Consider the following 26,984-nt stretch of genomic DNA (forward strand, 5'->3'; position numbering starts at 1 on the left):
GCTCAAGCCTCTTTAATCAGTATTACACTGTTATTAATATTCATAAAGCCAGCAGGGACTCGCATGGACCACAGATAACTCCTTGTACCCCCTCCCTATAACTGGGTGGCATTAATAAATGCATCTTAAAAAATTAATGGAATTTAGGAAGTTATGAAGAAGTACAGTGTGAGTAATGTGGGATCTGGGCGGTCATTTAACAGGATTTACATGCATCAACACACCACTTTTTCAGCATGAATAATAAGCAGCTTGCAAAAGTAATTAAACTTACAGTGTACAAGGTATGAATAAGATAACAAGAATGTGACACAGAAAGCTGCAAGGAATAGGGTGACTTTCCCAGAGAAGAGAGAACTTGCAGCATGTTACTGTGTGTCTCTTCTTTATAATAAGGTTAATGGCACATTAGGCATTTTACCTGTTACTGATCAATGGTGGAGAACAGTGGTGGTTAAAACAGGGTCAGAACTAGGCGAAGGAAGAAGGGCCACTTGCATAGGGCCCAATGCTGGAGGGGGCGCTAGGCAAGTACCCTTTCTGTCTGCCTTCCCCTTCTCCGTGTTCTCACCTCCACCCTCGGCTCATTACTAGTCCTTGTCCACCAGCATGTAGTAATATCATGGGTGAGGTGGCCAGCTGGGTTGCCCAGGGTGATTGGCAGGCTAGCCCCTACACTGGGTCAAAATGCCTGTCACTGACCATAATTCTGTTGAATGAAGCAGTTAATCATTAAAGCTAATGAGAGGGGCTGCAATGTGTTATGTTGGTTGATTTATTACTTTGTGAGACAGTTATGACAGATTGCAATTTGTATTATCCTCTTTTAAAATGTGAGTTTTGTAGCCACCGCCCATATAATAGCTGTATAGGCAGTGTTATTAAAGCATGGTGCGCTGCTCTTTACTTGCTATATAGCACATGCACATGTGTGCCACCCAAGAGAACAAGGCACCACTATGCAAGTATGTACAGCTTGTACCTTCAAGAAAGCAGAGGAAGCATAGATAAGTTGGTGTGGTTGGCTGTAACTTAAGTGGCATGGCATTTCTGGGCATGAAAAACAAGTACAGGCCATATCCTACATTTATGTTAACCTGTGTTTATTTAAGGCTTCAGATTTTGTATTCTGAGATAGCCATAATGGACTACAGGCTTGTTGTTCTGTACCCTTATTTAAAATGTCTTTGTCATGATTACGCCACTTTAGGCGTGGCTGTCTAGGGGGTCACCTGCTCAGTCTCGCACACCTTGCACACAGGTCAGACTAGCGTCACAGCACCCCAAAGACCAACCAACACTCTCAAACTCATACAAAACTTGCTGACACCACTCTCATACATCTCACACTGGCGATGAGAGATGACAAGCACTCTAGTAGTAAAAGGGTTAATGTAAGGAACTGACATACACACTCATCCTACCAGCAGTCCAAGGGTTAATCAGCATGCAGAGGGCTAAGGCACACAACACAGTTACACACTTGGAGGTTAAGTTCGCTTTAGAGCATCAACAACAAACTTATTAAATTTTATATTTAATATTATAAAAGTTATAACCGTGCATATGTACAAAATTTTACAAAAAGGACATATGATAAAATAAGTACAAACAGTTTTGTAAAATAAAAGGGAAAAACATAGAAGTTCAATACTGTACCAAGCAAAGTCCTTCTAGTCCTGGAGGCAAGGGGAAAACACGGGATAAACCTCCAATCGAAATAGGTCCTCCAAATTTAAATCCAACTTGTAGTCAAATGAGCTGACAATTAATCCCAGTTTTCAGGAGCATCAGGTAACTGGACACTCCCCCCTCCCTCAGGAATGCAAGGGGTGTCATAATTAACAGGACACTGAGTTTTATGACCTCCTGAGTGTATGGCCTGGACCACTAATATAATGCCCATAACTATTTGTAGGAACATAATAGAAAGATGGAATTAGATTCATCAATTCTAAATGATCCCACCGTTTCCATACAGACTAAACATCACTACTGTGTGACCTGCTCCTGCCCAGATATTCCTACTGACAAACCGAGTACCCAAAGTCAATCATGTTTGGACTTGTATGACAGGCCATATTAAATTAAACATATACTCAGGTTTTGGTACCTCTAGTACCTTTCAGTATGGTGACTCCCTGTGACAACTAATATAGAGATGCTATACCTAAAGGTTGGTTCAGTATGTTTAATATATATAATATGGCACTTTGGTTTAGTTCTCTTTCAAAATGGATGTTCCAGTATTTGGTCTGATGGTCCAAACAATTATTAAATGAACCACTTGGGAAACCAAATCGGCAAAGATCCTCTCATTTGGTCACAGCCAAACTAGCAAACACAGCCCTTTAGCAGTGAAGATCTGTGCTTCCAAGTGTGCCCCTAGTAGCAGAGATGTCGGCCTGGGGGAGGTGCTCATCGGGAGAAAGTTTGGCACCAAACAGTTTTGTCAGAGATCAGGATGTTACTGCGCCCAGAAGTGATGTTGCGGTGCACGAGCACACAGTTTTTGAAGCCACTGACTGATCACTGCTCATGCACACAAGCTTTCAATAACATCCCTGAATGCCAACTGTGCATACGCATAGTGAACTTGCCAGTGAAACTGTTAACCCGGGGGGAATAATGTAAGGTGACTGAAGGCCGGTGGTTGAAATTGTGTAACTGCCAACAAAAATGGGGAGTTGACGTATGCAATAGAGCCCCATCCATGATTTCCAGAATATTCTCAGAGCTTAGGAACCGATTCATAATATGAAGTACATTTACAAAGAAAAAAGTCAAAATACAGGGCTAATTAGTAATTTATCCATCAGAATGGAATAATATTTCTTGTAGCATCAGCTTTTCTAACAGACAAACCTCATTTTCTGCTTGATGATTTCTGACACACCCTAAGTTTAGCTTCTGAACAGTTGCTCGGAACCCAATGAGCATGTGCAGTTTCACTGACACCCAAACGATGATAGACAATGGGGAGCTGCTGTGAATAACTTTGAAAGCAAAGATCAAGTTTATTACTGTCATAAAGCTGCTGAACCAAATTAAGTTTTAGTTTTAGTTTTTTTTTTTCATTACTTAGCAAAAAAGACACATGTCCATCTTGGACTACCTTTTTGTCTAAAGGAAACCTGCATAACTGCTATATGTATAGGACCTATTATCCAGACTTCTCATAACCTAGGGTTTTCTGGTTAAGGGATCTTTCTGTAATTTGAATGGGATTCATTATTTATTAAGATCAAGTAAAAGTTTCTTTTTAATTATTACAGAGAAAAAGGCAATCCCTTATCAAAAAAGATGAATTATTTCATTCAAATGGAGTCTATGAGAAAAGGTTTTGGATCTTTCTGGATAACAGGTTTCTGGATAATTGATCCCATATCTGTATATATGTAGTACAAGTTATTTGTAGTGAAGGTTAAAAAAAAAAACGCTGCTGTCTTTTTACACCTTTCTGTACCTACAAGACAAGGGACACTCCTATGAAGATAGAAATGTCCACATTTTGGACAGGGAAGACTGCTGGTTTGAATAAGGCATAACGGAGGCGATCCATGTTAAAGAAGAGGTATACAAATGGATTCATTCGTAAGCAGAGACAGGGACCTTTAACACTATTGTAACATCTGTACCCTGGCAGTTTCAACAATTCACAATCCCATTCATGCAACTCTCGCAAGTAACACCTGTCCCTATGAGTTGCATCACACCTTGGTACTCCTATCACAGTAACCCCACAAGTCACCTCTGTGAAGTGGACAATGAACCATTGTGATTGGATTAGTGCAAAAAAAATTTTTTATACCGACTTCCCATACCAGTCCGTGAAACTGAAAAAGCTGCTCGAATGAGTAGTGAAATGTCTCCAAGTTGCTATAGATTTACTTCTACTAGATATACCATGACCTGGTTGAATGAAAACCTTCATGGACAAAAAGAAGTAATATTCTCAGATCTACCTCAAGAGAGGAAACATTTCCTTTGTGACCCAATGATGGATAAGCTTTATATTAGGAGTATAATACCAATGCCACTAATAATATGCATTTCACTTGCTACAATACTTTCTTTGTACTTTCTAATCTATCTTCCAGTACATCTGCTTTATATAGATGATTCCACAACTTTGAACTTCTCACTGTTATAGATCTCTTTTTTTTTTTCCCAAGAAAATCAGGGGGAAAAACTTGATTTTAGACTGTATTTGTGATGAATCCATTCCAGATTTTTAATAAACGTGTGCTGCAAATGAGGAAAATTTTTTTTACTTAATGCTGTTTTAAAAAATAATTCATCTGCCCTCTAAGGGCTCTGGTACACAGGGAGATTAGTCGCCTGCGACTAATGTCCCCGATATGACATCCCACTGGTGAAAATGTAAATCGCCGGTGGGATGGCATACGTGGCAGCGCGATTTGCGGTATGCCATCCTACCGGCGATTTACATTTTCGCTGGTGGGATGTCATATCGGGGAGATTTGTCATGGGCGACTAATCTCCCTCGTGTGCCAGAGCCCTAAAACATCTTTCTGGACCTAGCAGGTTAGTGGTACAGGGAATGATGCTGTAGTGCCTCACTTTCACAGTACTACTATCACTTTGCCTGAGACAAACTTAGCTGTGATCAGTTAAAAATCAAATAATGCATTGCCTCTTTTCCAGTCACATATTGACCAAATGAAGTAACACATTCTATTTAACTATATGTATTATTCTCCCATCCCTAGTTAACCCTGTTTGTGCCATGTGCTGTAGAACCTGCCAATGCCATAGTCTCTCTAATTCCAGGGTCTTATATGATCATATTATGTGTTCAAAGGGACCCAAAGGAGTTAAATGATGTCTTCGTTTGCAAAAACACTTTTGGTTTTTTGTTTTTTTTTAAGCAACCACAGTACATAAATTAGGTAATTTAACCTTCATAACCAAATGCAGCACAAAGCAAAGTCATTTTAGTGTTGGAATAAAATACACTACAGCCCATGCCACTGATAATTTAGATTCTAGACTTTCCATCAAGCTCCAACTTTTTTTTATTTTGCCTTATTATAATCAATATGCAGCAGAGCTTGGTAACCTTATAGAAGTTCTTGTATTTTAATGAAGTCAGCTATTATTTTCTTTTTCCTACCCATCCCTTTGGCACTGTTTTTTTTAACACAATGCATTCTCATATATATATCTAGCATAAAATTGGGCCCTATGTCCTCATTTAAAAATTGGCATAACAGATACGATTACTTGTAGTGATACTTTTTGTACAACTTTAGTTTTTTGAAACTGATTATCAAAATAATATTAGCTAACAAAACAAGGGATAGCTTTTGCTATGCTAAGTCAGCAGATTTTTTTCTTTTTTTGGTGAGAAAGGGGCTTCCCTACATACATCCAAACTGAATCACTTCCTTGAAATCTCTTCAGGTCTTTCAGTTTGGAAGTTCCAGCAATTTCAATAAGAACTTATACATTTATGACATTTTCCGAGGATATTGAAGTGGTTAATGTTTAAGGTCCCTGCCATGGGGCTTATTTGAAGGAATACAGAAGGCCCCTGTTCTCTTTCCCCTGTTTGGGCAGGAGGGGGCACCGCCTCGCTTTTCCAGGTACACAGAAGCTTATGCTGCGTCTTTTCCGGTAATAACTCCCAGAGTATTTGTTGCTTGCTTATGAATTAACTTGCATTTATAGAACTAAATCATAGCAATCATTTAATTACACCTGAGGAGCTGAACTATAATTGCTTGCTGCTAACGAGGATCTGGGATGGCTTGAGCAGTATTAATTTGATGTTTACTTTTCTGAGTGCTAAAAGCATTAAAACGATTGTGCGATAGGATTACATTTTACTAATTGCTGCCATTCATTAGCTGAGTAAATGGCGAGGGAGATAGTGCGCTACGGAGGGATAGAATGCTGATAGTGGCGTCTTTGGCTGCTGTGTGTTTGCTTAAAACACCAGTGTGCAGTTAAACACATAGGCAGATACAAATTAAATAAGTAGGATTTAGTATTGATTTCAGATCTTACACTGGCTCTTAAGGTGGCCATACACGGACCGATTTTTTACTTACAAACGACCGATTCCCGAACAATCCGATGCTATCGTTAAGTTATCGTATAGTTGGTGGTGTACGAACGATCGTCGGCCCACTAAACGAGCCGACATTATCGTCCCCAAAATCGATCGGCCAGGTTTAAAAATTTTGGTCGTTTAACGATAAAATCTGCCAGTTGGTGTGAGTGTCAGACATTTGTCTTTCAACGATTGTTCTCTGCGCATGTCACGATTGCCAGCAGCGGAAGTCAACGACATTCGATCGTACGTAGATGTACGATCGTGCGTATTTTACGATAATGATGCGACGAAATCTTTCCCGAATTATCGTTGCCCGTGGATGGCATATCGTATGGGAACTCGATCGCCATACGATCGTTTGTCGATATAATCGCTCATCGCACAACGAGAGAAATCGCCTCGTGTATGGCCACCTTTACACTAGGCCAAGGCTAGGCAAGGAAAAACTCTGGACAGCCCAAGCTGCAGACTGTTTAGCAAAAGCTAGTGGTGATTCTTAATAATTTATTCTTACTGGTTAACTGTTATATAACATCTAACCTATTGTCCTTTAGATTTGTGGCCATTAACAAAGAACTCACTTGAACTCTCCAGACCAGTGGTGGACAACTAAAGGTGACCACACACGGGCAGATTTGAGCCCTTCAGACCTATTCAGCAGCTTATCTGATTGTGTATTGGGCCCTTCAACTGACATCTGGCCAAAAATAGGCCAGATGTCGATCGGGCAGGTGTGACTTTTCCCTTCAGATCAAGGACCACATTGGCTCATTGATGCAGTCCTTGCTCCAACAGCTTTTATCCCCGTTGTAACCGATTGTTTGGCCATAGGGCCTTAGGTAGGCATATGCAGGAAAAGATCAGTTTCTTTGGCAGCCTTGCCAAATGACCAGATCTTATAGTGTATGGCCAGCTTAAGGGTGTCACCAATTTGGATTCCTTAAATCGGTAGGAAAAGTGTAGTCACTAGGGATATGTTTTTGTTGAACAGGAGCACCAGCCTGGGGAAAAGACCATAAAAATCCATAATAGCTAAAATAACAGACTTAGAAATCAATGATTATCGTAATAAAAATCACCTATATGTTAAAATGTAAAAAACATTTTTGGTTTTAAAAGAAGTACCTCTGATCAAACATTACCTTACATTACAAATGTTGTCCCTTTGTGTTTATGTAAAAGGAGAACTGGCACTATGATAAAAATGCACTTAATGGCAGCGGATGTTCAATTAATCTGTTCCTCTCTTTTCTTATGTATGTGACAATTTGTGAGCTCCTCAAATTTTTTTTCCAGCTGCACCCAACAGACTCATGCTCTAAGTGGCTGACTCTAGCATGAGCCAGCAAATTGCAGTGCGCTCCTGACTAAACAAGTTATTTTCCGATCAGCTAATTCAGTTCAATCAAGATTTGGATTATGATCAGATGGTCCGTGAAATATAGAGGCTTACACGACCGTAATCAGTAATACCCATAAAATAAAAGAGAGACACTATTTTTACATTGCATATAATTCATTCTAACATTTAGGGGTATATTTATCATGCTGTCTAAAAAGTGGAGTGAATCAGTACCGGTGATGTTGCCCAGGGCAACCAATCATCAGTTACATCGCAACAGTTAAAAAAGCAAAGCAAAGCATCTGATTGGCTACTAAGAGCAACGTCACCAGTAATGTTTTACTCCACTTTTTACACAGCATGATAAATATACCCCTTAAAATGTTATTCTTGAACCAACATATGTATTTTTTTAGCTGTAATATTGATATGTAGGCGCCATCTCAGTGCATTGTGCGTCATTCTGAGCATTCAGAAAGAATCTCTACAACACAATAGAACTGCTTTCAGATAAGCTATTGTTTCTCCTACTTAATGTAATAGGAGTCATTGGATTGGATTGGAGTCTTGGATTTTTGCTATTGAATGCTATTTTCGAATCTTCCTCTATGTGGGGCAGGGGAGCATTTTTAGCAGCACAGGTGTCAAGGAGTTGTTATCAGTATCAGACTGGCCCACAGGGATACCAGGATAATTACCAGTGGGCCCAGGTGTCAGTTGGCCCTCCTGCTTTTAGCCGTTTGGCCTAATTCATAGTCATTACTTATTTTTCTATGGGAACAAACCAAATAAATAGGTAAAAAGTTGATTAAAAAAATATTTTGCAGAGTGGGCCCATGGTCAAAGGTTTTCTGGTGGGCCTCTGGCATCCCAGACCGACACTACCTGTTATCTTGCTACCTTCCCATTGTTCTGTTGATCAGCTGCTGGGGGGAAAGGGAGGGGGTGATATCACTCCAATTTGCTGCGTAGTTTATCTGAGCACAAGTCACATGGCTGTAGGCACCTGGGAAACTAAGAATATATCTATCCTCATGTCAGATTTCAAAATTTAATATAAAATGATGTTTGCTCTTTTAAAAAATGGATTTCAGTGCGGATTTCTGCAGGAGCAGTGCTATTAACTGATGCATTTTTTTTGCTGATATCGAACCCTACAATCCAAGATGGTGAGCTCCTGTGGCAATTGTAATGACCTATATCATTACTACTGTAGAGATGCTGAAACTTTTAGCCAGTGCAGTGAGTTTATAATATAAAATATGGCATTTCTAGCCATATTCATTTTTAGGGTTTAGTTCTGCTTTAAGGAGATCTAGTTATATATTGCACTCAGATTGGAACACTTGTCTTACAAGACACAGAGCAGGATCTGCTGCCTGGCTAGGTTTTATCTGCTTTGGCTATGAGACTTAAAGGGATAAGTGCACAGAAAATAACTCTGCAATCATATGTGGAAAGTGGGCTAACTCTGTAACAACACCATGCCTTTAAAGAGATGCAATCTCTTTGGGATACAAAACATATAAAGTAGAAGAGGAATTTTTTTAATGGACATGTCAACCCCAAAAATAAGCAACTTTCCAATAGGAATTTATTAAACATTTTCAGTGCTTAAAAAGTTATTTTCAAACGCAATTGCTATTGAAATCAGCATTTGCTGAACTTCTGGTTGTTACTTTTTAAACAATGTTGCAAAGGTCAGTCTCCTCCATCAAGACAGGTCTGTTAATCTGCTGGTTTGTGTTACATTGTTTCAAGAATCCGAACCCCCAGGGCAGAGAATAGAAAAGGACTGGGTAACACTGCTTTTAATAGCAGTTATATGTACAACTTAAAACTATTACAAATTTGTAATGAATGTATATTGCTAAGTTGCTTTTACTTATTAGGCAAAAAATGATATCCCCATAAATCCTAGCAGAATTTATTGGGAACATAGGCAATGTAAAGTCAAAATGCTGTCTCAAAAATGGCTAATATCCAGATGAAAAGAGAGAAAGATATTTTGGTTCTCCGCATTAAGATCAAGAAATTTCCAGTTAGAAAAGCCACACACAAGCTTTTTATAAGGAAACAATAGAAAAATGTGAATGCCACGTGTTTTCCAAGGAACCCATGCACCACATATACACTGTTGCGGTCACATTTTCACAGGGCTTGCAGGATTTAGCTGGAATCCGCATCACAAATGGACTCTGGCCAGAATTGTCTCTGATGTAACATCAGCAAGGTTAGGAGGTACATAGAGTAGCAACACTAATTTTTTCCTGGCTACATGCTAAACAACATTTCAGGCAGATATCGAATCCAAAAGGGTTTTTTTTTTGTTTTTCATTTTTAACCTGTTCCTTAAATTTTAACAAAATGCTATTCTTGGGTAAAGAATCTCATCACATCACAGAAAAAAGGCATACATGGATTAACTAGGCTAAATATTAAATTGTAACCATTATATAGACTGTGCACATCTGTAACTTAATTAGAATGTGCAGTTAGTAGTTTCAATTATATTTTACATCAGTTTCCCCTAGCTTGTACTGCGGTAACTTTATTAAAGGAGAAGAAAAGTTACAATCATTGGGGGGGGGGGGGGGGTGCAAAAATGTTAGACACCCCCAGTGCTTGTAATCGCTTACCTGAAACCCCCAGCTAGTGCTCCTGCATTGGCCGGGGTACATGAGCAAGTGTTCCTCTTTCTCCTTTGGTCTTCACACATGCGCAGTAGAATGAAAAGCCGTATTTAGCAAAAAAAACGCCAGCTTTTTAACTCAACTGTGCATGCATGCACCCTGGGGATTGCTCTAACCAGAGTAGTTACAATTGGTGATGATCGAATCGGCCCCATTTTGCTTCACTGAATAATGCGCAATACAACAAAAAAATTAGCAAAATGCAGATGTCGCACGGCAAATCCATACCTGGCCTGGCCCAAAGTTTGCCCATAGCAACCAATCAGAAGGTAGAATTTACTTGTCACCTGTTTAAAGGAGACATATTGGATAAATGGAAAAACCCTAATTTTGTAGGCAGTTATGAATAATATACGGTGCTGGTTTCCCTTTGGGCTAAAAATGAATCCTATCTGTAAAAATGGCCCCTTTATTGGAGCTCCCTATAGAGCCTATCAGTTCTCTGTCGGTGTTTCAAATGAAGGGTGGGTTTGTCCTAATGGTCCCTGCCCGAAGCACAGCAGGAGGGGGATAGCCAATCACAGCCCTGCAGTCACACAAGCATAGACAGGCTTCAGTTCCCTATCAGGTCAGCCTACCTGCTGATATTTACATACTTAATTTTTATATGATATGTCTCCTTTAAAAGCACACTTATTGGTTGCTATGGGTTACTGCGCCCGGCAAACCTCTTTTTTTTTTTTTTTTTTTTACATATGTGGGTAAGACTTTAATCGCTTGTTACTGGCTTTGTTTTTAAGTGAAAATATACCCTATTTTTATGCTGAGTTTCTAATCTCTTCATTTTGAACTGAATACATCACAGATACATTCTTGCTTTAAGTATCTAATCAGGTCTTACAGCCGGTGCTGTTCTTGCTGGAAATCTAAAGATTTACACCTGAAAAAACACCCAGGCTGCCTTTATCTTCTAATACTCCCTGAATCTAGACTGTAGGGCTGGACCCCAAGGAGGACCCAAAGCGCTGCATAGCCTAAAAGGTAGTTAGGATGAAGTTTGAGCATGAATGCCCCTGAAACTATATAAGAATGATTATTACCACTATATTTTCATATATCTGTGACCATTTTTTCTGTGCGGTGGCATGACTAAATGTTCAAGTACTTGAGGAGGTCTGAATCCAAAACAACTGCAGAGCTTTGATACGAACAGTTGATAGAGAACCCTACTCCGACCCCAAAATAGAATTAATTAACATTGGGCAACATCATATAAAAAATATTTACCAGCACCTAAATTTCCCTTGACATGTGTTATTGCTGCTGACAAAACAATGTTATCTTAACATCAATGGGGAGTAACCATGTTGCAAAGTCTCACGCTGTTTTTTTTTCCTCCAACAGTTTTGCACCTGCGAAATAACTGATCTGTTACCCCAACAAACTTGAACCCGTGTCCCTTATCCAATTTACTGTATCTAATGTCCCTTTCTAAAGAAAAGACCAAACTGATAAAGCCACCTGTTTACATAGGCGGGTCAGCGATGTCTCTAGCAGTGCATGTAGCCACACAAAGGAAAGACTTTTGCTCCCATGAAAAGGGTGGTAATATTTGAGTATACTCCTAGATCAGTATTCAGATAAACCCAACCTGGAATTTAAATCTTTTGCAAGTCCAGCTTTTAGCCTGGATGAGCTTCAAAGTAAGTCTATAAACCTAAAGTTAAAAGGGTAGCATGGCCCTCTTTTCATAGGCCCATAAATTAGCCCTATTTGTTATATCTCACTGCGGTTTGTTGTCCTAATCTAAATAGTTTCGATACCATTTGTCTTGTAAATTCACCTTGTTGAATAAGTGCAAAGCCTAGGTGTGTTTCATTGTGTCATTTTACATTTATTTAACCAGAGCAAGCTTTATTTGACATAAGAAGTATTGGTGAAAGTGCCAGTTCAAACATCTGTTGCCAATAGAGTGAAAATCTTTTTGGAGATTAAGGGTGGTATTTTGCATATGAAAGGGAGATGTTAGGTTGCCCATGGGTAGGTTGGTATGGCTGTAAATCCATGGTAGTTTTGGGGTTTCATCCATTTTCAATGAGGTTAAAAAACTTGAATATTTTAATAACTAAAAATAAATAAAGGCGTTAGAGACAATTCTTATTGAGTTCTATTGAACCTCACCAGCTTTTGCTTGCAGTGGTTTTTCTGGCGACCTTTAGGGGATTTTTTTAAATAAAGAAAGAAAATTATAGGAATGGACAATCTCAAGGCCTCAAGTCCCATCTTCAGAGACCTTGTCTCTTCTATACCCAATATTGCTAATCCATATGAGGCATGTGGTCAGTCTTCCTGCATGTGGACTCAAGAGAAAGCTCCCTGAAAGATTGCAGAGATGAATTGCTTGAATTGGGGTAAGAGAACCTCCATCAACCACATTTAAATGCAACTATCTAAAACTAACATTCAGAAAGCATTGTTCAAACCCGGGAGAACTGGAGCAGTTTGCAAAAGAATTTCAGACTGTCAGCAGAGAGATGTAGAACTCAATTATGTTACATTCATGGCTACAGTGCTGAATGGAATGAGAATCCTGGCCCTGGGTACACTGAGTTGTTTTTGCCAAGATCTAGCTTTATAAATACATTATATATATATATATATATATATATATATATATATATATATATATATATTAAAGAGCCGTTCTAATGATCATAATAAAATATATTCCCCCCCAAGCTGTTAATGCTGGCAAAAGGTGGTTCTACAAATATATTCAAACAGCATATTTCCTTTACATTAAAAATAGTTGTGAGTTTTGATCAAACCAAAACAGATGGGGGTTGCTTCCTTTTTCTTACTGACTTACATGTACTGATAGAGGTAGTATTTCCATGCTGCAGTTGAAAGTTGCACAATGCTTGCTTCAGATGATAGGCCAGGGGTACTACACACTGATATCAGGAAATTTAGGACAAAATTGTCCATCTGCCAATTGTAGTCACTGATAATACTAGTTAACACCACAACCTTTCGTTCAATATGTACATTATATACAAAAGAACACTTATGATAGGGTTGTAACGTGGGCACACACATTGATGAACACTGTACATTTTATTAAAATGCCATATATTTCAAGCTTGAATATAGGCCAAGTGAGGCCTGAAACATCGCTTTATCCGAGGTGCAGCCATGTGTATCCAATAAAGGCATTTTATGATACACAGGTGCTGTATGCTGTTCTTCACTTGATTACTGGAATGGATTGTGGCCATTAAGGATACATGCACCTGCCATTGCTATATAGAGGGGCATAGGAGCTGATTGTATCAATTCTACATTAAAATGCCAAATATACACACATTCCTTTCTTCACAGATTATGGCCTTCGTTCTGTTTTCAACTACCTCTTATTTTTTTCTTTCCCAGGCCAAACCTAATATGATATTCATAGTAACTATATTATGTTAGAGAAGGTCTAACCATAGAACGACACAGCTAGAACTAAATGAAAGTGCTGTATTAAACTGGTTAAATATTTTTACCTTGCAGTTGTGTTAGTATATTGAGAGCCGCAACAAAAATTGCTTTTGAGTTTTCCATGGTTGTTGTTCTCCAAAAAAAAGTCATTTCAGTTGACCTCTGTTTATGTTGGGATATATACTTTTATTAGAACTGTTGATTGAGAGGATTGAAGGGTGTGTTCAGCCTCGCAAAAGATTTGTAAGGCCCTCAGTCTAACTATATACTCCATAGGCTTCTTTTATGCTATTGTTATTTCATTCTAATCCAGCACTTGAATGTGTTTTTATAAGATAATCATCCCACTCTATGGAAAGGGTCAGACAGAGCTGTATTAGAGGAATTTATGTATATTCTAGCTTTACTGTAATTGTTACTTAGAAAAAAAACAGCATTGCCAGGAGAAAGATTAATCATTGCATACACCGTAATAGATTTACATTATGAGGCCTATTTTTAAATTTAATTGCTTCTTTTTATACCACAATTCACATTGGAAAAAATATGACCTTAAGTTTTTTAATGAATTTCACAGTGATGTAGCCACCACAAGTTTTAAAAAAAGGAGCAAAAATCTTGTGTTAGAAAGCATTGTTGGAAAACTTGTGCTTTTCACACACAGGTCTTATTGATTTAAATAAACTTTGCCAAAACCAGAGTTGTATTTTTTTCTGGCATACAGTTTAGAGTGAATCTTTATAAGAGACCCCCAGAAATCCTTTTCTAGTATTCTTATCTTTCAGTAAAGGTATGGGATCCTTTATTCGGGGTCCTGTTATCTAGAAAGTTCCAAATTACGGGGAGGCCATCTCCCATAGAGTCCATTTTAAGCAAATTCTTAAAAATAATTTTCTCCTTTTCTGTAATAGTAAAACAATGCCTTGTACTGTACTTCTAGGTAACTAAGCTGCATGAATCCATACTGGTGGCAAAACAATCCTATTGAGTTTATTTTGTAGTTAGATTATTATTAGCAGACTTAAAGTATAGAAATTCAAATTACAGAAATATCCCTTAGCTGGAAAACCCCAGGTCCCAAGTATTCTAGATAAGAGATCCTATAGCTGTATTTGCTTTTATATGTGTGTAGCTCACAAAATTGTGCAAGTACAGGTATGGGATCCCTTATCCGGAAACCCGATATCCAGAAAGCTCTGAATTACGGAAAGCCTGTCTCCCATAGACTCCATTTTAATCAAATAATTCAGATTTTTAAAATTGATTTCCTTTTTCTCTATAAAAATAAAACAGTGCTTTGTATTTGATCCAAACTAAGTTATAATTAATCCTTACAGGATGCAAAATAATCCTATTGAGTTTGATTAATGTTTTATTGATTTTTTAATAGACTTAAGGTATGAAGATCCAAATTATGGAAAGACCCCTTATCCGGAATACCCTTGGTCCCGAGCATTCTGGATAACGGGTCCTATACTTGTATTGGGTGAACCATACAGTACAAGGAAAATATGAAATCATTTATCAGGGCTGGTAACAATGCTTGCTGACCAGTACATTCTACCTGCTAACTGGCTAATAAATGTGATACAGATACTGCCAAATCGCTTTATCTTTTTGGGGGTCTGCACAGTCTGCTGCATAAATTCACCGAGCATGAATGGAGCATTTATAGTGCTGATGTGCCATATTGTTGTCTCATACAAACTATTGATTCTTTTAAGGTACAGCAGTCCAGAGGCAACTGAACTGATTTGGGATAGATTGTGTTGTGGCTTTGCAGGCCTAGACTGGCAATCTGTGGATTCTGACAGATACCAGAGGGGTTCCTGTAAGACGCCCCAGACAGTCATTATCCTAGTGGGCTGGTTGGGGGCTGTTTGGGCTTCTGTGTACTTGGAATTCCAGGGCCTATTTTGAATCCCAGTTCAGACCTCTGGCTTTAAATAAGTGGTCACAACTGAGCAGATTTGGTTGTTCTCCTTACTTTCTCAGCTGGGAATGATAGAAGTTGTCTGGTACAGATCCCAAGGCTACACCTTACTGGAGTGCTCTGTAATAATAAAGTCATTTAGAATAAAAATTTTGAAAAATCTGATTTATTATTTCAGTTATTCTCAACCTTTGGTTTGATTTATGCTGGGTATCTATGAACTGCAACAAAATATAAATCCTTCCCTGTTCTTGTGCAAAATGATCTTCCCCGGTGCTTGATTCAAAGCCAGTTATTATTTATAACTAAATTTGGGTGCACCTGCTCCATGAGGAGGGCTTAACAGTCAGCAAATTGAGGGGGCTGATCTCACCCTTGTATTGAGCCACATTCATGATTATTACATTCGAAGAGAATTAAGGAAGAAAGTCTGCTAACTTTGACTACACAATAAACTTATCAAAACGACTTTACTGTAGGCCTTTTTATGGGGATTCTTTAACATTACATTTGCATTAGAAAAAGATACTACTTTAATAGGTCCAACTTCAGATTCTGTTTTTAGAAATTAAATATCGGCATGCTGGATGGTTAGGGCATGTTATACTCAACAGACTGAGGACAACGAATGCCAGTGGCAGTAAAGATGTCTGAGCTAACACACAAAAGTACTAACTCTTTAAAGAACCTGTAAAGTTGCCCATGCATGCGCTGCTATAATTGTACGAAACAATGTTTTGTATGATTTTCAGATCGTATGTGGGCTCCGAATAATCATCCCTGTAATTTTAGGACCATTAGTCTTTTAGACGATTGGACAAGTTAGAAAGTTTTATGCTTTAAAAGCCATTGCTTACTAGAGAATATCTTCCGATTTGTTGTTTTACCAACTTTAGTCCTACAGTTTAAAACTGAATGTTAGTTTTAGATTATTGCATTAAAATGTGCGATCGATATCTGAATGTTTGCCTAACAACGACTAAAGCTGTCAGTTGTAATTAACTACGTTAAGCCACATTTTGCTTCTCCTTTTTTTAAAGAAAGGGTCTGGTTGATCATTGTGAAAGCTCACATCTGGGATATTTAATTTTTCTTATCCTGACACATTCCTGCATCCTGGGCTGTCCTACACCATAGACATGAGAGGGAGGATTTCTTGTAGCTGGTAAGCCCTCAGACAATTAGTGTTTGTTCTTCTCTAATTTGTCGCCTATATGTGATGAGATCACAGCCTTGTGGCCACCCAGGGGGGATTCACATAGTTGAGAAGTGCTCAGATGTTTGCCTTGACCCAGACATACACTGTAGCCAAAAATAATCCTGTAAAAGAATACATGGAATGTGTGAAATGACACTGTAAGTGAAACAAAGCAAGTGAGCCAACCCAGTGAGTTCCAGTGGCATATATATTGCATTGATACTGCATTTTCAAAGTGTCCTGTGTGTTTTTCTTAACCAGTGTACTTGGTAGTTGGTGTTTTTATTTATGTTGATGCATTGGTTATTTGGGGTCATGTGCATGACAACATCATTTCCTCCCAATAATGCTCAGTCAGTATATCTATTACTATTTGTCTTTTCCCATCATCTTGTTGTATAAAGTGGCCATAGTGGGACCTATTGTTTTTATGTAGTCATTTCTTACTAGTGTATATAATTGTTGATGTTTGCTTTGTTACTTCTAGCAATCAAGCTTTGTGATTGCACCAACTTTGATTAACCAAAATTAAAAGTGTGATTGGGTGTTCCAGCATAAGAGAGAACTATCGAGATCTGTCCCTTCACATAATTAAGCTGTTGGGCCAAATTATGCAGTAGTCAATTGATTAGCTATAGGGTCTGATAATGTGAAATTCAGCCTATCTAGCTCTGTCTTCATCACTTCTTCCCCCTATGCTAAGGCTACTGTTACTGCTGCTCCTCAAGCATGGGCCCCATAGACTGTACAACAGGGGTCCCCAACCTTTCTTACTCGTGAGCCACAGTCAAATGTAAAAAGACTTGGAGAGCAACACAAGCACCATAAAAGTTCATGGAGGTGCCAAATAAGGGCTAAGATTGGCTATTAGGCAGCCTCTATGCACACTATCAGCTTACAGGGGCTTTATTTGGTAGCAAGTCTTGTTTTTATTCAACCAAAACTTGCCCCCAAGTCAGGAATTCAAAAATAACTCCCTGGTTTGGGGGCACTGGGAGCAACATCCAAGGGGTTGGTGAGCAACATGTTGCCCCCGAGCCACTGGTTGGGGATCCACTGCTGTACAATATTGCTTCCACTATTTTGTTTACATTTGAAAATGAGGTTTTTATTTATTTGTTTATAACTGTGAAAATGTTAGAATGCTAATTCCAAAGAAAATACTTGTATGTTTGTCCTGTTTAACCCTGGCTGCATTTTACAGGCTGGTTATTTTTCTTCTACTTAATATTAAGTACCTTCCCATCAGCTCTGTGATTGTTATGGAAAAAAAGGATAAAAAAAGGAATATATAAATAAAGAAGGTTTCCCATAGATCTTATATGTTAGCTATCAATTTTTAGTTGAATTATCATCATAAATTATAGCTGGATACAAAATAGCTAGCAAAACACATTTCTTCTAGGGCTCTTCCTGTATTGCAGTGGGAGACTGTCAGAATATTTACCCAGCTCCCAGGACTTGCGGTTATGATATGTAAATTTATTCACTCTCTGCATAAATATACTTTCAGCCTCTGCTTAAACACCTTTAAGCTCTTAGCAGAACCACCTGGATATTGCCTCAGCTGTACTGAGCAGAAGCATCTAATGCAGAAATCTTCATATTGTAGCTCCCAGCTGTTGCTCAAAACTCCCAGGTTCCCACAACATCCTTCATTTGGGACATATATGGAAGGGAATGTTTCCCTGTCTGTAAGGGATTCTTTATCCATTACATTAAAATCACTAATGTTTTCAGTAGTTGATTGTATACTATAAGCCTGACATGCTACATCGGTATACCTTGGCAGTATACCTATTGTGACCCTGCTATAACTAAACACCTTCCAAAATGTCCTCTGACTGTATGCCTTCCAGTGCTAAAAGGTGGCTTTGAGCTTTCTTTATTGTAGTTGTTTCCATGAAGACTAAAAAATATTATCTTTTAAAAAAGAGCCACCACCCACCAGGAATACATTATCTCCAGCACATGCCCCGTGTACGATTTGCATATGTAATGGCCAATAGTCACAACTGAAACCAAACTTGGTTTGATCACCATACACACCATTTAACTATGGTACCATTTAATATTAAACTCCCAGTGCTCAGTTTTGTGTCTTAAAAGAACTTTATGGCTGCAACCTAGTTCTAACCACTGCTAATCAACAGTAGGTTATTGACTTTTTCTGTATCTGCATGAAGTTTGTATGTTCTCAGTGTGTCTGCATGAATTTTCTCCCACAATCAACATACAGGCAGATTGATCTTATCCTCATGAAATTGACCTTTTTGTGTGTGACAAGATAAACAAACTAATCTCCTTTGTATTTATACACAAAACTAAAATAACTCACACACCACATATTATCTGAATATACAAACTGCTAAGGATTATTATCATATTATTTATGCATTCAAGCCAGTTTAATTGGGGGGATACTATGAAAGTATTACATGAAGACCAATTAACATAGTTTATAAGTACTTCCAATGCCACAATTGCATCTCAAAAATAGTTGGTTAATTTTTATACAAAATTGAATTTACACGATATGTATATATACAGTATATCTAATACAACTAGATACAATAGGTACATAGGTGCAAGTTTGTTAAAACTTTGCTGATAGCAGACACTTAGGTTGCAGTTTCTTTTGCAAAGCGTCCACCACGATCAACTGGAAGGTGCATGCTTTCCCTTTCTGATAAGAAATTGAGTTTTTAGTAATCTATAAATTTGTTTGGCAAAAAGATGTCCAGGGAAGTATCACAACTTGTGGGGCTCATTGTTGGATATTTCTGTGGTACAAAGGTCATTCATTTGTTATAATATCTATGTCAGTAACTGGATGTTCTACCTGCCAGTGCCAGTTTCCATTATTTATTTTTCCTTTGAAGCTTTTGTTCCTAGTTTCCTAATTAATCAGTGTTCTGCAGAGGTTGTTTTAATCAGTTGAAGTGAATGAGCTCATATGTGTTCATTCTTATTGCTGTCATACCTGTTCATACAGAAAGTATGAGCACTCACCCATACATATAGTTAGTCAGCGCTACCCACCCATGCACTCATGCAACATTCTCACTTGCTATTCCGTCATCTGAAGCAGCAGTGGAAAAAAGTTGACAAAAATATATTTCTCCTTATAATTCTATATCAAACAATGAGATTTATTTTGGTTTTTCAAACCCATAATTGTAATTATGATACACAGCTGTGATTAATTCTTGAACACCTTTGTGCTAATGGTTTCATATCTTTGTGTTATAATCACAGGTAATGTCTACTGATCATTGTAGGAAGTGATTTGTAACACTTATTTTGTTTTAGATCGCCTTTTTACTATAGTGAAAATGGTCCATGGTTGCAGTGCTTGATATATCTGATTTTGTTAAAACACACAAATGAGATATATATACGTGAATTAATATAAACATGTTGCCTATTGAGGCCTTGATACAGAGTTGTTTGTTATTTACCCATTATCTTTATTTTATAGGTTTGTACACATGGATCCAGAACTTTCCCATCTAATACATTCTTCCGGGCCAATGAGATCCAAGGATCATGATCTTAATAGCTTTCCTATACCCACCCCAAGGAATTTGTCTGGGTTGAAAGGAAAACGCCTTGATCAGTATGACTGCCCAGTTACCCTACAAGAATTTAGGTGTGTATTCTGTCTGTTAATATAGACTGAAGCAAAACAAAAGTTGTGCTCACCACCAAAAATGTTAAAATGTAAAGTGGGGATGTAATGAGAATGTGACCTCAACCTATAGCCATGATACTTTTATGTTATGGCAGTTAAAGTTGTTATATTTTTGCAATGTCTCTCAGTGCTGCTAGATTATTAAAACAAATTGTAAAGCAATAGACAAGCATGTTAAGCATTTAGCAGTAACATATGCACATTTATGACTTGTGAAAATGAATTCTAAGAAATGTACAAACAAAAATTCTTTACAGTGCACACAAAAAAGATGGGTACACGGTATTAATGTCTGCCTTTCCTATGAATTAATTCACCAACTTAGCATCCCATATATCAACTTGTGTTGTTTGTGATGAGCATTAACAAGTTTGCAGTCATATTTTTGCACTTTTATAAAATACTATTGCATAGTAACTACAAAGTGGCTTGGCGATTTTCCGAAATCGCCAAAGTTGCCTTGAGAGGAAACTAAGGCGATTTTGGTGCCGCATATGCCATCCCACCGGCGATTTACATTCTAGCCGTTGGGATGGCATTTCGGGGAGATTAGTCGCCCGCAACAAGGTAGCTTTGTCGCGCGGCGACTAATCTCCCCGTCTGCCACGGCCCTTAAGTCATTAGCAATGTAGAAATACACCACTAGTATATTTGTTTAGCAGAGAGCTCCATCTGTTTGCATTTGAATTCTAGTGTTCCATTTAAAGGCGAAGGAAAGGTAAAATCACTGGGGAGTGCCAAAATATTAAGCTTCCCCAGTTATTGTAATCACTTACCTTATACCCTTGGCTGGTGCTCCTGTTAAAAGAAAACTGCATCAGCCTTGGGCCATGAAATTGGCCCATGGTATGTTGTGTTTCCCAATTCCAAATATGTATCCCACAGAAAAGGTTTGCTGATGACTGCATACGTCTACATTAGAAGCATTTCAAATGATCTTGCTTTGTAATGTGCTTGTTTATGCAACACTATAGGGTTGTCCATATGGCAATTAGTATATCACACCATATGTTTGAAGTAGTGGGCATGTGTGGACATTTGTACAAATATATAACCCTTAATAGGATTATAAATGTTTATAAAAGACAAATATGACATTTGTTAATTTCCTCTAAAAATCTTTAAGTCTATCAAATGAGTCTTCAGTTTGTTAGGCCTGAGCCCAGAAGTTTATTTTATATATATTTATATAGGTGACATTAGTAGCTTGGTCGTTGTATTGTTATTCCTTGACAGTCTTGTGACAGTTTGTAGACCCCCCGCTAGGTGTTTTACACAGACATGGGTAGTTAAAAAAATGTAAAGGAGACAGATTCTAATGAGGTTAGATTTTCATTTTCTCTCATGTATTAATAGAATGGTCTCCAAGCTGCCTTGTTAATATGCAGAGCAAGCGTTCTGGACATGACAAAACATGACTGCTAGGGATAAGTGGAAGCCTGTGGCGCTGTGATTGGCTCATGCTGTAAAAATGTTTTTTCTTTGTTCCTTTTCAGTGACAGTCCTGCTACCCCCAGTACCTCTGCCCATCAGACATCATGCATCCCTGAAGCAGGGGAACAGAACATATCATCCCTGGCAAAGGAGCTTGATTATGTGAGACAAACCAATAAAAAGGTACCAGTCACAGACTCAGCATTTCAGTCTAACAGTGTGTCCAGTGTTGGTGGTGATTTATTTTGTGGCTGAAAATTAAAAGCAGAAAGTTGATGCTCTGTTCTGCTACACCAACATGGCTATTTTGTTGTTAATTACTATTCCACAAGCCTTTAACACAGCAGAGTTTGTTGATAGTGCTAGTACATGTAATTTAGCACAAAAATAGTTATTGAGATGAAACCATTGAGTAGTACAGTAGTGGGTTGGATGTCCATTTCTAGAGACCAAGTTATACTGAAGTTTAGATGTATTTTAAATGAATCTGTGGGTCTTTGGGAGACTCTGGGCACCCTGGGGCAGCCTAAACATTTCTTGGTATTGAAACTCAGCAGTCCTAAGGTTCTGACAGACAGATCTCACAGAATCCCAGCAGAATCTTGAGTGTCAAAGGTTGTCTGGCCCCTTCCTAGAACCTCCTTAATAGTGGTGTCTTCGCTCTGTTCTTCTTCAGTTCTGTGCACTGTGGATTTGATAGAGGCCTTGTTCCTGCAAAGCAAATATAAAAGATAAAATTCGGAATTATGGGAAGGCCATCTCCACTTAATTTTAATAAAATAATTAAAAATTTTAAAACAGTACCTTGTAACTGGCCATTGTAAATGGGAAATAATCTCAAATTACAAGGATATATATATATATATATATAATATATTATGATGTCACACATGGAGATTTGTTGTTGCAACCAAGTACCTGGCCTTACAGTTACTTTGCTGGTGCAATTTGAGCATTTTGTTCACCACAACTGTCCATGAGTCACGTACATATATGTGTGTGTAACTGAATTGGTTACAGATCCGACTTTATATGTGCAACCACAGCCTTCTTTCTTTGTCACTCCCTTTACTGGCTTTCTGATAAGGACAGGGTGGACATTGAAAACACCTGCATAACAAATACTTCCGCATTAGGAAGTAGCAACACATTTTCTTAGTGAAAAATAATAAGAAAGCCCAGGCTATGAAGTGGCAACCCTAGTTCCAGCCCAAGGCAACTTTTTTGCAGGGAAGATGCCCCCAATAGCTCCCTATCTTCTTTTCTGGATTTCACACACTTGCTGCTTTTCCCTATACTGGTGTCAGTTACCAGAGCCTAGCAATTTTAGTGATTTACAATATACAGCATATATTGAATATAAATGTCACCGTACAAGGTTGATTATTAATTAGTTAAGATTCTCAGTGCATGGCAGCTCAGAAACCATTGTAATTTGCATAGTAGAATAGTAAATCCTGTAGCATCTGCATATATATATTGTACTTGACCAATCAGGCCCCCATAATGCCGCTGTTCTAGAGGTGGCTGTACGTGCTGTGATCTGCTAGTTTAGCGAGGTTGAAAAGAGCAGATCTTCTCCCAGTATGCCTGCCTAAAGTGGGCGATATCAGGCTATTTCGAGCGTTTGACCCTAGGGCCAAATGATCAAATTAAAACAACAGGCAATAGGCGCTTTTGGACTGAGGACCACATCAACAAGCCAATTTGGTCCCTGATCCGACAGAAAATAAAACCTGCCCAATTGAGATCTGAATAATTTTAGCCGTGATTTTATGTGATGGCCATACATGGGCATGTAAGCTGCCAAATCATTTAAAAAGACATGAATCGGCAGTTTAAATCTGCCCGTGTATGGCCACTAGGGATGCACCAAATCCAGGATTCGGTTCGGGATTCGACCAAGATTCTGCCTTTTTCGCAGGAATCCTAAAGACTTCGTCACGTAAACACGTAAACTGAAAATCTTTTGCCATGCGTTTTGCAAACGCCAAAATTTAACCCTTCCAAAACCTGCTGGGTGCAGCAAAGTAGCCTCTATCAAAAGAAACACAGGATTTCTTTTCTCCTTTTTACTTCCTCTCTCAGAAAAAATCCTTCATTTCAGGGTCTTCACAGCTCTCTCCCCTCTCCTGCTCCCCCCTCCCATAAGATTTCATAAAACTCACTCCCCCCTCCCTTAGGAATGTGTGATCTGAGCTACAACAGCTAGACTTAAAACAGGAAGCTACTAAAAATGTCAGCTGCTGCCTTAAACAAATGGAAAAAGCTTTTAGGACTCTATACTCAGGTATGGTAATGCTTTCTGCAGAATAAATATATTGTTCCAGGTGGCGAATCTCCTTTAAGGGTCTGTTGAGTTTTAAATATGGAAATGTTGATTGATTTCCACTATTTTTTGTGAAACAGGGTCCCAAATATAATTTTGAACTGGATTCCTCCCTTGAGTATAAGCTACATTTTTATTGAAGCTAGGAAAAAAGCAAAAGAAAAAACCTTCTCTACTTAGTATAAAAGCCCTTTAAGCACAGGCAGAATAGCCCTTTAAGGACAGGCAGACTCATACAGGATTTCATATGATTTTTTCCTATAGATATTACACATGGCTTTGTCTACTCTGAAAATATACATTTGAATTCTTGGTTTTCAAGTTACTGCCAACGGTCAACCTTAGAAGAATGGTGAGAGTTACAGTTTGGAACCAGCTGGAGAGCCTCCTGTTGGTAATGCTCTTCTTGGCAAATCTCCTCTGAATGAGGCTGCTTCCTAGCTTTATCTGACTCATAAAATAATAACAGCTACTGCTAGACTGGATTTCACAAGTCAGTAATTTGCAGTTGTACTTGACAAGACCAGGAGCTCTCAGCATGTTAACAAATTCCATTATCTGTAAAGTAAAATAAATAAGACAGCTCAGTGTTTATAGCTCTGTATTTTGTTATTGGTAATGCTCATATGCAGTGACTCACTCCTGAACCCTTTCTCTGGAGGTTTATGGGCTTCTACTGCCAGGCATTGCACAGTGCTGGTTATCTTCTGTACCCTAACAGTCTGATTAGGTATAAGGTGTGTCCTTATCTATCCTTCATGTGTCAGCTGCCACAGCTCCAAGCACTGCTCTCATGGGCAAGCTGTTGTGTGGCAGATGAACAAATACCCAGGAGTCACTCACTGTCTAGGAACCTTTGCTCTGATTGCTTTGTTGCTCTGTTGAAAGCTTAGAGGTTTCAGCTACCTTCATGTGTTATTATTAGTCATTGTTAAATATTTCCAAGGGACAGTAACAAATTCTATTAGTATACAATACCCAGTGATACTAAACATGGCTATCATAGCTGTGCAGCACAGTCTCCAAGACATCTGTAAGCTCTCAGAGTGGTTCTCTGGTTCAAGCTGACGATACATGTGCTTAAAGCTGCCATCTAAGCCTTTGCAGACCGAGGACTACATTGGCAAGTTGATGCTATCCTCTCCCTATGAGTCTCTGCACTCACAGTATGATCTGAAGGGCCAACAACTGCATCTGCCTGAAACACACAGGTGGTCAAATTGGGCAGTGATACACCTATTTTGACTACCTAGTCCAATGAGTGGATCTCCACATCTATGACCAGCTTCACTCAGGTTTTCCTCACACAGTCTTAATTGGCTCCTGATAAAACCGGCAATAGTATTGGGGTCATTTACAACCACAAGTGCAGTGCAATTTTCTGATACAAGTTAACATTTTTTTTACCCAAAATGTAGGTTTTTGTTGTTTTTTTTAGTCCAGCCTGATACTTTTAACATATGAAATTACACTTTTTAACACAATTGATGAAAAATCAGCCAAGTGCAAGGAGCGGTTTTGGATGCAAGATAGTTACATAGTTACATAGGGTTGAAAAAAGACCATTGTCCATCAAGTTCAACCCATCCGAGTAAACCCAGCACACAACCTATACTAACCAATCTATACACTCACATACATAAACTATATATATACAACCAGTAATACTAACTGTAGATATTAGTATCACAATAGCCTTGGATATTCTGCTTGTTCAAAAACTCATCCAGGCCCCTCTTAAAGGCATTAACAGAATCTGCCATTACAACATCACTAGGAAGGGCATTCCCCAACCTCACTGCCTTCACTGTGAAAAACCACCTACGCTGCTTCAAATGGAAGCTCTGTTCCTCTAATCTATAGGGGTGACCTCTGGTGCGCTGATTGTTTTTATGGGAAAAAAGAACATCCCCCAACTGCCTATAATCCCCTCTAATGTACTTGTACAGAGTAATCATGTCCCCTCGCAAGCGCCTCTTTTCCAGAGAAAACAACCCCAACCTCGACAGTCTAACCTCATAGCTTAAATCTTCCATCCCCTTTACCAGTTTAGTTGCACGTCTCTGCACTCTCTCCAGCTCATTAATATCCTTCTTAAGGACTGGAGCCCAAAACTGCACTGCATACTCAAGGTGAGGCCTTACCAGGGACCTATAAAGCGGCAAAAATATGTTCTCATCCCTTGAGTCAATGCCCTTTTTTATACAAGACAGCACTTTATTTGCTTTAGTAGCCACAGAATGACACTGCCTGGAATTGGACAACTTGTGATCTACAAAAACCCCTAGATCCTTCTCCATTAAGGAAACCCCCAACACACTACCATTCAGTAGATAGTTCGCATTTATATTATTCCTACCAAAGTGCATAACTTTGCACTTGTCAACATTGAACCTCATTTTCCAGTTTGCTGCCCAGTTTTCCAATTTTGTCAAATCGCTCTGCAAAGCGGCAGCATCCTGCATGGAACTTATAGTTTTGCACAATTTAGTGTCATCAGCAAAAATAGAAACAGTACTCTCTATGCCCACCTCCAGGTCATTAATAAACAAGTTAAAAAGCAAAGGACCAAGGACTGACCCCTGCGGTACTCCACTAACCACACTGGCCCAATTAGAAAATGTTCCATTTACCACCACTCTTTGTACTCTATCCTTCAGCCAGTTTTCTATCCAATTACAAATATTATGTTCTAGGCCAATATTCCTCAATTTCATCATTAACCTTCTGTGAGGTACTGTATCAAACGCTTTAGCAAAATCTAAGTAGATGACATCAACTGCCATTCCAGCATCAAGGTTCCTGCTCACCTCCTCATAAAAGGCAACTAAATTAGTCTGGCAAGATCTGTTACGC

The 26,984-nt window shown here is 38.6% G+C and overlaps 1 protein-coding gene across 3 annotated transcripts in view; it reads left to right on the forward strand.

Moving 5' to 3' along the window:
* Window positions 1-26,984, forward strand: part of mipol1 (mirror-image polydactyly 1) — a 176,432-nt gene that overhangs the window by 17,548 nt on the left and 131,900 nt on the right. For all 3 annotated transcript variants that reach the window (XM_031890866.1, XM_031890865.1, XM_002935336.5), the window contains 2 exons: window positions 20,153-20,323; window positions 21,862-21,982. In XM_031890866.1, coding sequence (XP_031746726.1) covers window positions 20,163-20,323; window positions 21,862-21,982 — 282 coding nt within the window. In that variant the 5' untranslated portion in view covers window positions 20,153-20,162. The remainder of the gene's footprint in view (window positions 1-20,152; window positions 20,324-21,861; window positions 21,983-26,984) is intronic.

Source organism: Xenopus tropicalis, chromosome 8, assembly GCF_000004195.4.
Source record: "Xenopus tropicalis strain Nigerian chromosome 8, UCB_Xtro_10.0, whole genome shotgun sequence".
Classification (NCBI taxonomy): domain Eukaryota; kingdom Metazoa; phylum Chordata; class Amphibia; order Anura; family Pipidae; genus Xenopus; species Xenopus tropicalis.